The sequence below is a fragment of the Phocoena phocoena genome, chromosome 12, assembly GCF_963924675.1.
Source record: "Phocoena phocoena chromosome 12, mPhoPho1.1, whole genome shotgun sequence".
In the NCBI taxonomy this organism is placed as follows: domain Eukaryota; kingdom Metazoa; phylum Chordata; class Mammalia; order Artiodactyla; family Phocoenidae; genus Phocoena; species Phocoena phocoena.
In genome coordinates this window covers 26,534,956-26,548,974 of record NC_089230.1, presented here as the reverse complement: position 1 = coordinate 26,548,974, position 14,019 = coordinate 26,534,956, and the positions used below count along the sequence as shown (strand labels likewise).

The following is a 14,019-nucleotide window of genomic DNA, read 5'->3' as shown; positions in this document are numbered from 1 at the left end:
AGATAGCCCGCAGTGGAGGCTGATATGTAAAAACAAAAGGTGTCAGAATCACCACCTAACTCTCAGAAATACTGCCTTCACGTCTACTTCGTCACAGCGGGCGCCAAGCATCTGTTTTGCCCAAGACAAAAATGGCCTCCGTCAGAGTCAATTCCCTTTCCTTTGCGGACCAATCGAAACCTAGCATTCAGGGCACCCAGTGTCCTCACTTCCGTCTCAGCTGCCAGGATCTCTAATTCTCTTAGCGAGTCCGGACCGGTCGCCTCCAACTCGGAAGGGCTTCGGCGGTTGGGGCGGCCAGGCACGCAGGCGGCGGGCGGGATGAGCGCGGCGCGTGGCGGAGCGGTGCGGACGCTGCGGGTGCCAGGCCGCCACGGCTATGCAGCCGAGTTTTCTCCGTACTTGCCGGGCCGCCTGGCCTGCGCCACCGCGCAGCACTACGGCATCGCGGGTGAGGCCGGGCCGCGCTGAGCCGCCGGGGCGGGGGCGGGTTCTAGCTGAGCTCCAGCTCCCTCTGGTGGTCCAAAAGCACTTCCGACAGTAGACGGCGCCAGAAAAGAACACCAGGGGAAGCAGAGGAGGAACGCCTGGCTCCCTGACCGCCTTTGTCCAGTGTGGGGAGTTGGTTTAGAGTCGAGTCCATCATCTTTTCCAGTTACAGTGCGGAAGTAGCGTGTGGAAGATGCCTAGTGCCCCTAGTTCTTATGCCTTAGAGCGCACCGACACCATCGCCCCTAGTGACACACACCCCTCCAGGTACACGTGGCCCTGCGGAGAGCGGGCTGAACCTGTGGGGCCCCTTCTACCGGTCCGACGGGACCAACAGCTCTTGGAAGACGGTCTGCAGGGCCACCCCAGTACCCACTAATTGGACCACATTCCCCACAGGCTGCATTCCGGCTGTGCGTCTTAAGGATGCTCCTGAGCGGACGCCAGGAGTTTCCCCGCAAGTGCCAACACGAAATTGTTCACGTTCTTTTCTCGCTTTTTCTTGTCTCCGGAGGAATACAAACATTTGCAGGCAGTTAAGAGGTTCAGGTTAATGGTCTCTGGTCCTGGACTAGGTTGAAAGGCGGGGTTCTATTCTTGACTTACGGGCTTGCTTTTAATTCATCTCGTAGCTGTTGTATAACGCACTGAAGGTCTATGAAAAAATTCATTGCATAATGTCAGCTCTCGACAGTATTTTTTGTTGGGTCCTACAGTGATTTAGTGATTTCTAAAACTGAGAGGGAGAGAAATATTTGCCTTAATATTTTCACCATTAGCTTTTAGTGGTTGCAAATTCAGGTTTACAATACTTGCCTACCATTTAGGTTGAAGACTCGTGAGTTTGTAATGATATTTTAAATTAGATCCTTAAAAAAAACGTCTTAAGAGGAATTGATATTTTTTTAAGTCAGTCATATTTAATAGTTTTCTTTCCTTCAACCCAATAACAAATATAACTTTTAAAATATGCTGATCCTTTAGTAAAATAATTCCTCTTTGGTAGTTAATGATATGTTGTGTTCAGCATTTTACCACCAAGTACGTGGTGAGTTCCAGTAGGCATTTTGTTTTAAAATTCCATGCTGAATTTATTTTATTTTTTAAAGTATGAAACCAGTACTCTTTATTTATTTTATTTATTTTTTTAAAAATAAATTTATTTATTTATTTATTTTTGGCTGCGTTGGGTCTTCTTTGCTGTGCGTGGGCTTTCTTTAGTTGCACCAAGAGGGGGCTACTCTTTGTTGCGGTGCACAGGCTTCTCATTGCGGTGGCTTCTCTTGTGGAGCGTGGGCTCTAGGTGCACGGGCTGGGTAGTTGTGGCTTGCCGGCTCTAGAGCACAGGCTCAGTAGTTGTGGTGCACGGGCTTAGTTGTTCCGTGGCATGTGGGATCTTCCTGGACCAGGGATTGAACCAATGTCCCCTGCATTGGCAGGGAGATTCTTAACCAGTGTGCCACCAGGGAAGTCCCAGAAGGTATTGTAGATTTATTGTGAAGGCAGTGTGATGTAGAAGGTACACAATCCTTGGGGTCTGTTAGCCTGAGGTTTCTCACCTGTAAATAGGGATGATAACACCTGTTTGGGAGGTTTGTGTGCCTGTCAACCTGCCTGGCCATAGAGTATGCACTTAAATATCTCTCCCCTGTTAGAGCTGTGTCTGGATTCCAAGCATAGGTGAGATGGTAAGCTTAATATTTAATTAAGCACAATGTAGAGAGAGAGACAGAAATGGAGAGCACGGTCCTGATCATTTTGTATACATGGCCTCAAGTAACTTGAAATTTGTGACTGTAAAATTAGGTACTCAGTACTTGATACCTCTTTGCCTTGACATGGTCCCCCAGCGGGTTCAACAGCATGACCTCAGCAATTTTCTCCTTAGGCTGTGGAACCCTGCTAATACTGGATCAAAATGAATCTGGGCTTAGGCTTTTTAGAAGGTAAGATGACTCTAACTATTAAACTTATACGTGTTCTCTGTTGCTTTTAAGACCTTAATAGAATTAGTTTTGAATCTTTGTGATCAATAAGATGTTTTAATTTGCTGTATAAAAGAACCTTCAGGATTTGCATAGTATAGAGCTTATTTTTGCCATGAACTTGTGATTATGTCACTTTTCTTCTAAAGCTCTTGTCTCTTAGCATTCACTTATACATTGTAAAACTTAAACATAAAAAACTGTGAGCTCGTTGGTATACTGTTTGACATTCCTATCTTTGCTTTCTTCTTAATGTACTTTAGCTTTACTCATTCAGGAACTAATTATCCATTTTGTGGATTATCGCTTCTTTCCCTTTCTTCTTTCCATGCCTGTCTTGTGTGACTGTTAGACTCATTAACGTCTCCATCAGAGTTAGTCAAGGGTAGAGAAAGGAAAGGAAATTTCATCAGAAATAACTGCCTGCTGATAGCTCAGGTGAAAGATTTATGGGAAACACTGAAATTATTGATCTAAATTAGTACTTTCAAGTGCTTGTTCTTCCCTCCTATGAAACACAGAAAGCAGTGAGCACCCAGGTGTGGCAGCATGTCCTCATGTAAATGGTATTTCTAGTTGGGAGCCCTGATTTTAACCTAGCTGTGCAGTTTTCTGGCTGTGTGACTAGGCTGTTCTTTTAAGCTCTCTGAAGTTGTTTCTGAATCTGGCAAGTGCCTGCTCTACGAATCTCCCATATTTGTGAAGACCACGTGAGATAATGTGTGTTAAAATAGGTGATAAACTGTAAAAAAAAAAAAAAGCAATGATTGTTATTTTATGTTCAGCTGCCTATGTAACTAGATTTTTTTGTTTTAATTTTCCTGGTGTAGCTTTGACTGGAACGATGGTTTGTTTGACGTGACCTGGAGTGAGAATAATGAGCATATCCTGGTCACCTGTAGTGGTGATGGCTCGTTACAGCTCTGGGACACCGCCAGAGCCACAGGGCCACTGCAGGTCTACAAGGAACACACTCAGGAGGTAGGAAGGGAATCTTTCTGGGCTGATTGTTTTTCTTTGGTTGAAATCCATTTGGGGGTGGAAACATGGGGGGATGTCTTCAGGGGACAAGAAGTTTAAGCTTTAGTGTTTCTTGTACATGTGTACATGTTAGATGTCACTTGTTATTTGATTCTTCAAACATAAAGTACCTTTTAGCCTAAGGAGCTGGGAAAGAAGAAAAGGTCAGGCTTCTCATTAGTCAGTAAAAACGCCTCCGGTAGGAAATATACCGTGGCACCGGTTCCTCCAGAGGCGCATGGCTTTCTTTACGCTGTAAGGAAGGATATGCCTCCGTACGCTGCCTTAAGATAGAGGTAGGTGGACTTTTCACAGAGACATCATAAGATTGCCTTTAGGACTTCACTATGATTCCCAAGGATTTTCAGAATATATGGAAGCAAGAGCTTGAAATACTGACTATAAGGCAGAGCTTACCAAAGAAGTTTAAAAACTAAATCTCTTACACGTGCTAGATATTGTGTGTGTGTATGGGTAGCAAAGAGAATAGTTTGGCCTTCAGTCATATTAAAATACGTATATACTTTTCATGAACATGATGGTAAAGACATTCTCTTTTGGTGTTTTACCTTAAATGTTTTAAGAATTTTCTCAAGGTAGCAATAGATGCTTCAAATGAAAACTTGCAAATTTACTTTCAAATTTGTGCCTGGCTCATGGAAAGACCTCAGTAAATGCTTATTAGGTGCAAGAATGTTAGTCTTTTGTAATAATAGACTGGTTATGTGAGGATTCTAGACATCATTTTTATAGTTCTAGCTATTAAAAATGAATATCTCTAAGATCTGACTGAAAATAATAGAAAATTTTAGTTCCTCCATATTATTGTAAAGGAGACTCTTTGAATAAATGTAGTTATAAATGATCGTGTTTTCATAGAACCACTGAATACCAAGACAACTTTGGTAAAGGAGGAACTTTAGTTTCAGCATGGTCAATGCAAAAATCCCCACGAAGCAGCATGTCCAAAATTCAGACATTTTCGTGGTACCTTCATGATTTTTGCCATTTTCTTATACCACTTAGATTATGATTAACTTAATGTTTTTCTTTCTTTTTTAAAAATATTTTTCCTCTCAAAAGTTTTCTTTCTTTTTCTTAAATCTTTGGGCCTTGTATTGCTTATCTATATAAATTCTAGGGCTGTAGCTAACAAATCGTAAAATAATATATCCAGTTTTATTAAATGGTAGATACTGATTTAACGTGTTTCTTTAAATGAACTTTACATAGTTATTTCACTTATTCTAAAACAGCGCATATTCATGAAACCATGGAATTGATAGCTTAGTATGTACATTTATTTCATGTATGGTAAAATAAATATATAACGAGTAAAATAAAATGTATGTACCAGTTAAAATCATCTCTCGTACAACCAATGGTGTTTGTACTGCTACTACTCTGGAAAATACTGTTTGACAATGTTCCGTGTGATGGTCACGCAGTCTTTGCTTCTGCTCATTGAAAGTGAATTTCACTGTCTCATGTGATAACTTATTTGACTTTTTGATTGCTCTATTGGTTAGATAATTGCTCTCTTAGGCCTAAATCTACCTTCAATATCAACGAACCGTTGCTTCAGATTCCTTTCTCTGACATGGTGAGACCAAGTGCAGTCCCTCTTTTCCAGGAGAATCCTTGAAAATAGCTGTCATGCCCCCTGTAAGTCTTCCCTCTTCCAGACTGTACACTTGTAATTCCTTCGACCTGTCCTCAGGTTACACGGTCTCTATATCTTTCTCCGTCCTGGTAAACTCCTTTGGGTGATCTCTTGTTTTACACTGTTGCCTTTAATGTTGTAAAACCTAATTTATTCCAGAAATGTGTTTATTAGTGCTGAGCTTTATATGACTTCGCCACCATGATCTTGAGCCTCTGTTTCTAATAATATTACCTAACATGGCTGTGCATTTTCCTCAGCCACGTTGTAGTGCTGGGTTACTTTCAGTCCACTTGTAAAGATCTTTGTACTATTGTTAAGCCAGTGGTTTACATCATTCTATAATTATGTAACTGGTTTTTTTGAACTGAAGACTTATTTTATTGTTTGTTTTTTCAGACTGTTGTTCTAGGTTGTCCTTCCTCATTTTCTTGTCAAATGCAATTTTTTTTTTTTTTGCGGTATGTGGGCCTCTCACTGTTGTGGCCTCTCCCGTTGCAGAGCACAGGCTCCGGACACGCAGGCTCAACGGCCATGGCTCACGGGCCCAGCCGCTCTGCGGCATGTGGGATCTTCCCGGACCGGGACACGAACCCGTGTCCCCTGCATCAGCAGGCGGGCTCTCAACCACTGCGCCACCAGGGAAGCCCTCAAATGCAATTTTTGATAAGCATTTTGTATCAGTTAGATGCCTTGGCTGTTACCATAAGAGAAAACCAAACTAAAAGTGCTTTCAACGATCTGAGTTTTTTATTTCACATAACCAAGGATATGGAGCTGGGAATGGGTCCAAGTTTGTTTAATTTAGTCTTGGCAATGTCATCAGATACCCGGGTTTCTCCTGCCTTTCCGCTCTGCTGTCCTCGGTGGGTTTCTTTCTTCTAACGCTCCATAGAATTCCAGTTATCATCTCATCACATGCCCAGTCGTAACTCTGTCACTTGTGAGGGAAACAAGTCACCACTCGTACTTTCATCTAAGTAAGATTCACCCCTGGGATGAGGAAAGGACAGAGCTTTTCCTGAAGGGCAAAACTGGGGTTCTGTGAGGAAGGAGAAAGGGAGATTGGTGGTTGGGGAGTCCCCATCACTGTGTGCCACAATATTACTTCTTGTCTTTCTCACGATTGTTAGTAAAAGTCGAACCACACCAAGGCGGATGACGAGTAGAGAACTGTAGGACCCTCAGAAAGGTTGTCCTCCGTGAGATTGTTAAAGAATTTCTGGTGATCAATCTAAAGCTCAGTGTTATAATACCAAATATTTGGCATTTTTCATTAAAGAGAAATACAGCATTTATTTAAAGTTTGTCTCTTATACCAAATATGCAGAAACACTTTTAAGGTGTTTGATTTAAGGTCAAATAGAGTTTTAAGGAGCAAATAAATATTTGTTGAATATTCAACAAATAGTGTTGAATAAAGTCCAACAGTCAGTTTTCAGATAGTCAGACAAGTACTTACTGAAGCAAAAAGGAAAATTCCAAGACCTAGATATATTTTAGGCCTTAAGGAATAAAGGTCCTGGTGAAATGAAAGAAAGAAAAACATGGAAAGTTTCCCTTTGCATGGCTTCTGAACTTAGCATCAAAGCAGGAATCGGATTCTTCTCTGTATTATTTAACTGCAGAGGCCATTATGTCTTTTGAGCCCCATAAAATGCCTTCAGCTTAGCCTGCTGCTGAATATATAATAAGAATGGAAGAATAAGAAGATTTTAAAAAGTTCAGCAAGAAGGAGAAAAAAGAGAGTAATTGAGAATTTTGTTTCTGACTTCATGGCTTATAGCACTGTGCTATTGAGAGTGAGTTAAAAGTGACTTTAAAGATGACAGACTCAGTTTAATATTCATTTCAGCATCTAATTCTCAGTGTTGTTATTACAGTTTTTAAAAAATAGTTAAAATTTGTCTTCATTGTCAAATAGTGAGGCTTATCAGTTTGCTGAAAAATTTTAAAAGATATTTGATCCATTTAAAGTTTTTGATCATGAATTTATAAATAAAGGTAAAGAATCAAGGCATTTATCCTGCTTTTCCTGTATGAATTTCACTGTGGGGTAATCAAATCGTTGGTGCAGAAATTTTCTTGTCATAGAATTCTACCTAGTAAATGTAGAAGGGATAATAGAATTAGAAAATCACCATTTAGTAGCCCCTAATGAAATAATGACCCTAGGCAGGGGTTATCTGTGGATGCTAAAACCATTAATTTAAAAGTGATCCATCTTATGAACAATCTTAGGATCACTAAAAGTGGATCAACCGGAAATTACACACCTCCTAATACAATAGAAAGCTAAAAAAAAGATTGAACTGAATCAAATCAAGCCTCTAGATCTAACTTCCAATTTTAAGAAAATAGGAAGGGTAGAGGAAAAAGTTGCACACCACCATGAGGAAACAATTAGCCAAATCCAGAATGTATTTAGAACATTCCATAGGACCAGTAACTTTGTTTCTTCAACAAGTAAATGTCATTGGTGGGGTAGGGGGACCTGAACCAAGGTGGGAAAGGGAACTTTCCTAGATTAGAAATAACTTAAGAGACATAACAGCTAAGTATAAAATATGGATTTTGTTTGGATCCTATTCAGATAAACCAACTATAAAAGGACGTTTCTGAGACAATCAGGGAAATATGAATATGGGCTGAGTATTAGATGATGTTAGGAACTGTTGTTAATCTAAGATGTGAAAATGGTCTTGTGCTCATGTAAAAGGTGAAGACATTCTTTCTCCTGAAGTATTTGTGAGTGAAATGGTCTGATGTTAAAATACTCCAGTAAGTAATGGAACAGATGAGACAGGATGGGTAAAATATTGACAATTATGGAAGGTATGTGATGGATACCTGGGGATTTATTATGCTATTCTCTCTACTCTTATGTGCATTTTAATATATCTATAATGAAAAAAAAATTAAGTTTCACATTAAAAGAAATATGTAGCGCTTTTTTTTTTAACTTTTTTTTGTTTTTCTTTTTTTTTTTTGTGGTACGTGGGCCTCTCACTGTTGCGGCCTCTCCCGTTGCAGAGCACAGGCTCCAGACGCACAGGCCCAGTGGCCATGGCCCACGGTCCCAGCCGCTCCGCGGCATGTGGGATCTTCCCAGACTGGGGCACGAACCTGCATCCCCTGCATCGGCAGGCGGACTCCCAACCACTGCGCCACCAGGGAAGCCCTGTAGCCCTTTCTAACCGCTCAGTAATTAAAAGTCAGTGTCCCTTTCCTTTGTATTGATACAGATAAGTAGGAACATTCTGGACACAGTTTTTTATTTGATGATTTTTAATTAAATAGACCAACTTAAAAAGGGCAACACTGTACAGTAGATTAAAAATGAGCTCTTTGGGAATTGGATTCAGTAATAAAATTTGTCCTCCTCAAACTGTGGTTCTGATGAAGTTCAGATTTCATAAAGCAGCACAAAATAGTCTTCAGTGTTTTTCTTTTTTCTTTGTGTAGTTTCCCAATTAATTTTCTTCAATTTTCTTTCTACCAAGAGTAATTTCATTAAGATAGGCCTTTAGAGGACCCTGCTTTTAAAGCATAGCTGCATATCTCTCTTCTTTTTATATTTCCCGTGTCCACTATTTGAGTGCGAGTGGAGGGGGGAATTGGGAATAGGGAAAAAATGTAAGAGTAGACTAATGTGAGATGTGCTTTCTAGTCTCCCGCCCTTGTTATTATTTTCTAGTCTTCTTACTTTACATTATTTTTCTTAGTAGTTTTTAAAAAATCACAACCTGAAATTGTGTATTTATACTTACAGCCTATCTTCCCTTGCTAAAGTATAAGACCCATGAAGGCTGGGGCTTTATCTGCCTTGTCTAACACTATACTCTCCCTCCCACATGCCTTGTTCATAGTAAGTGCTTAATAAATATGTATTGAATAGTTATGTGACTTGAGGTTGGGATAATGGAATCTAGTCATCCCTTTTCAGCTGTCTCCCAAACATCTCTCTGGTTGTAAACTTTTTTCAGGGCTTGAGGTTAATGCCCAAACCCTGTTCTTCCTAGACATTTCCACTTGACTGTCAGGCTGTCACCACAAACTCACTGTGTCTAAAATTACACATTATCTCCCTTCCTCCAGTCGTCCAGTTTTGTTAATGCCACTGTCACTGACAGTTCTGAGGCACAAAACCTTGGTGTTATCTTGCAGTTGTTCACTAGTCCTATAATCCCTAGGGTGCTTTATGTCCCCATTTATGTCTTTGGGGGAGTTTCTGGTCACTATTTTCACCTCTGCTTTCTGCTATTGACATTTTAACCAGCCCTCAGGGCCCTGCTAGGATACCTCTCTTCATCAAGCTGAATTTTCCATCCCTCCAGCTTTTGTATTTATGGTCTACAGTTTTCGTTTTTGTGTTTTAAGCACAATATCCTGGCTTATACTGTTAGTTTCTTTCCCATATCCTAGTATATTAAACACAGTAAAACAAACGAACAAAAAGTATATGTTGATTGAGTCACCTTTATTTCCTTCTTTTTTATCCCATTTTTAACCTCACCATGTATGCCCTGTGCTTGATTTTGTCCTAGACCCTGATTAATGCTTGCCACTTTGTTATGAGTCACATAGAAGAGCTGGCAGCAGCCCTGGTATCAGCATAGTTTTCTTAAGTCGTGTCTTTTGTTCTCACTGGGGCTGGGTTCTCTCTGAGCCAGCGGAGGCTCTTGCAGTTTTAAAAGGTGAGAAGTTGTCAGGTTTCAAGTCCTCTGTCATGTTGGAAATGTGTAGAGGTAGAGGAGTCTGAGCTAATGATGTTATCTTTTAATTGTATTTGTTCAGTTATCCTCTAAAATGAAAACAGTAGCTCTTTATAACTACTTAGCAACAGCACAGGTTGTGGAGATAAATTTGGTTGGTTAAATCATTTTAACTCAGTTTCTTGAGTGCCTGTTATATTGCAATGAGCATGAACAAGATGGTTTTGTTTATGATGGTTCTTCCAAAATATAGCAGGTGTGGCAGTTATTTAACACTAAATTTAGTAAAGCATGGTGAATGCTGAACTAGGAGTAGGTGTAAGATGCTGTCGGAGTGCACAGAAGGAAGCATCTGACTCCTCGATGCCTGAGGGGTTCATCAGGGGAGGCTTACTTCACAGAAGATTTAAAGGGGCTGGGTCTTGACCGATGAGCGGGGGTTCACCAAGTAGATAGATAGGTAGGGGCTTTAATATGGGTATGGATAATTCATGAAAACAAATTGCAATCAGTCTGGGCCCAAATGGAGCTCCAGTGAAGGGTGATACCAACAAGGGCAGGGTTTTATTTCCTTAATATCACAGTCCAAGGTCACTGAAAAGTTCCATTTTAAAGCGCCGTCATGCAACATATTGTAGGGACAGCCTAGCATCATGATTAAAGGTGGACTCTGCGATGAGGCTGCCCAGGTTCAGACTTCAGCTCTGCAGCTTACCAGCTGTGGGAATTTGGACAAGTTACTTAACCTCTTTGGGCCTTGGCACAGTATCTACTGCACAGAAGTGAAGATGAAATGAGATAAAATACGTAAAGTGCTTACGACAACATCTGGCAAACAGTAGGTGCTCAATAAAGATTTCCTATTGTGGTTATTTTTGACTGTTCACATCAGCTTGGAGCAGGGGTTGGTCAGTTAGTACTCGTGGGCCAAAGCCAAATCCAGCCCACTCTGATTTGTAAAGCTTTATTGGAACATAGCCATGCCCATTTATTAAGTATCATCTATGGCTACTTTGTGCTCTACAAGCCTGAGTTTAGTAGTTGTGACAGAGACCAAATGGTCCATAATATATTTATTATGAATATAATAAATATATTAATATGGTTATTATATAAATATTTAAGGCCTAAAATATTTATATGGCCCTTTACAGAAGAAACTTGCTGAGCCCTGGCCTAGAGGGTAAAATCAACCTCTTTAGGTCTCAAGCTCTTCCCTGATTGCTTCCGAGCCTGCCTTTTTCCATCCATAACTGACAGATGGCTGCAGCAGCACTTTGGATTTTGCTGACCTTTCTGTATACTTTATGAGCTACTCTCTGTTGCTGGATCATGATTTCTTTAGTGTTCCAGCTGCTTTTCTCTCTTGTGCAAGAATATGGGCCGCAACAGGGCCAGAACTGGGTGGTGAAACACTCACCTTAGTACATAATTTAAGTACATAATTTAAGGGGGCCCCAAAAGCTCAGTAGTCAAGATAAATAATCTCTTAATGCAGTATTTAAGAAATCAAAATTAATGTAAGAAAAATCTACAATGAACAAAATAGCAAAGTTTTAAGTAAGAACATAATCGGTATTACTAATTATTTTTTGTTTTAAACTCAGGTTCCAACATGGCTAGGCATAGCACTAGGCAGCAGAGAACAGGGAATCCATACTTAAGCCACAACAAACCCCAGACAGTCATGCTTTCTGCATAAATATGGTAGAGTTTTTAGATTCAAAATAACCTGCTGGCTGGTCACATTTAATGGCATACTCAGGTCCATGGCAGGACTACTTTTGTAAAGTTTAATTATACACATATTTGGTTGAACTTAGCTTCCAGTAGTGATCTGTATATAATCCGTTGTATCAAATAACAGAATTAAAAGTATTTCCATAAGTTTTCATATAATTCATTTGAAGTGGTTTACTGAGAGCAGCATTGGATAACTAAAGCTGTTTACCAAGAGATCTGAAAGTATCACGTCATTCCGATAAGCTTTTTCAAAGAAAGGCCAGAAAGGGATATTAATTGAATTTTAATGCTTTCTGATAAACATTGACCTGGCAAGCTTTTTTAGATGACTAACTTTCTAATCTGCTCTGACATTTCTTCAGGGTGCTGCAAACAGTGATTTGTTGGTAGGTTTAAAAATATGTATAATTTGTTTTAGTGAAGAAGGTTTTGGAAATATTCTGTAGGATCCTGCTAAAGTAGAATGGAGTCTTATCTGTTAAGGGTAAGGCTGGAGGAATGGACAAGATGACCTTTCCCTTTCTCAGACACCATATTGAGATTTGCAGGACTTTATTTGATGTTTCAGCGAAGTGAATTAGTTGTTCTAACTGACTGTCACTGTTACAAACAGATAACTGTAATATTGAACTTGATGCTCTTTTGCATTCTAAATGACACTTTAAAATGTTTTTAGGTGTACAGTGTTGATTGGAGTCAAACCAGATGTGAACAGCTTGTGGTGTCTGGCTCGTGGGATCAAACTATCAAACTGGTATGTCCACATTACTGTATTTAAAACCAAATATTCCCTTCCTCAAAGCTTCCACTGAAGTTTTTTCTTTTCTGGAACATACTTCTGTTGCTTTTCAGTTAGGCAGTTAATTTTCTTTTCAAAAAACATACTAAAGCATTTATTAGAATTTAAAATTTTCTAATCTTCTAGCTGTAAACTAATAATTAGCTCAGTGTTGATTATTTTGGCCCCTTAAATACCATCTTGCTTTATATAAAAATAGACTTTTGGGCTTCCCTGGTGGCGCAGTGGTTGAGAGTCCGCCTGCCAATGCAGGGGACACTGGTTCGTGCCTTGGTCCGGGAGGATCCCACATGCTGCGAAGCGGCTGGGCCCGTGAGCCATGGCCGCTGAGCCTGCGCGTCTGGAGCCTGTGCTCCACAACAGGAGAGGCCACAACAGTGAGAGGCCCGCGTACCGCAAAAAAAAAAAAAAAAAAAGACTTTAAAGAAATCCTTGAGATATATATGTATATTTTGTGTGTATATAGATACATATATATGGTAATATAAAGCATAATGAATTTGCCTCTGTTAAGTAATTGATCTATTCATTTATTTGTAGTGGGATCCAACTGTTGGAAAGTCTCTGTGCACCTTTAGAGGCCATGAAAGTGTCATTTATAGCACAGTCTGGTCACCCCACATCCCTGGTTGCTTTGCTTCAGCCTCAGGTAAAATATTCATTTACCAAGTGTTATTTGTAGGGAATGGTGGCCTCACTTTCCCCGGTAGGTGGCACTGTGTACCTTAGATTTGGAGAAGAAAAGAGACTACATTCCTATTTGAACTCGAGACTCTTTCATTCTTTCTCAGTCTCTAGGTAAGAATTAGCCCAGCCTGCTTCTAAACCTTTGACTTAACGTGTGCCTTTTTGGTGAGGTGAGAGGTAAGGGACAAAGTGAGGGCTTTGGCATCAGACTTGATTGAATTTGGAAACTCTCTTCAGTGGCCGATTGTGGGGCGTCAGGGTGATGTGATGGGTTTTCACATCAGTAATATGGGGCTAAGAATGTCTAACTTACGGGGTTGTTGTCAGCATGAACTAAGGAAACATGTAAAATGTCTAGCACACAGTCAACCTCCTTTGCTTGATATTTACCCTCTTTTTAGGGATAGTCTCTTTAATTCATTGCCACTAAGCCATAGCAAGAATATGTTTGGTATAATCTTTTTTCCTAACTGTTTACTTTTGATTCATGTCAGCAATTCTAAGATAAAGCGGATACTTACATTTATATGTCTCTATGTTTTTTGTAGAGAAAAGTCATTTTATAGAAATTTAAAATTACACTTTGTACTGTTTGCATAAGGATTTACAAATTTGGTTTGTTGGCCGATTCCTAAATCGTGTATAATCTGAACAATCTACTTTATATATAATTTGAAGAGAAACATTACACAGTTTCTCTGCAGTGCCATTTAAAACAGCTTGGTCCACCTGCCAAATGGTCATTTAAATAGCTGTCCTCATCTTCACTCGCCCCTGGCTGCTCTGGAGTGGGTCTCCCCTGGCCATTTACCTTCTTCTCATACCCTGTAACCCTGCCGTCACAGCTCTTGTACTTTTCTCCTCTTACCTTTTCTTTCTGCCAGTCTATCCTGTCACCCTTCTGTTGTCCTGACTTTA

The 14,019-nt window shown here is 40.1% G+C and overlaps 1 protein-coding gene across 1 annotated transcript in view; it reads left to right on the top strand.

The window, feature by feature from the left end:
• The first annotated feature begins 235 nt into the window (after nt 1-235).
• PEX7 (peroxisomal biogenesis factor 7) overlaps nt 236-14,019 on the top strand; it is an 86,037-nt gene continuing 72,253 nt past the window's right edge. Inside the window, exons 1-5 of the mRNA XM_065889052.1 lie at nt 236-451; nt 2,378-2,435; nt 3,305-3,455; nt 12,292-12,369; nt 12,955-13,063. Of these exons, the coding sequence (XP_065745124.1) occupies nt 322-451; nt 2,378-2,435; nt 3,305-3,455; nt 12,292-12,369; nt 12,955-13,063 (526 nt within the window). The 5' untranslated portion in view covers nt 236-321. The remainder of the gene's footprint in view (nt 452-2,377; nt 2,436-3,304; nt 3,456-12,291; nt 12,370-12,954; nt 13,064-14,019) is intronic.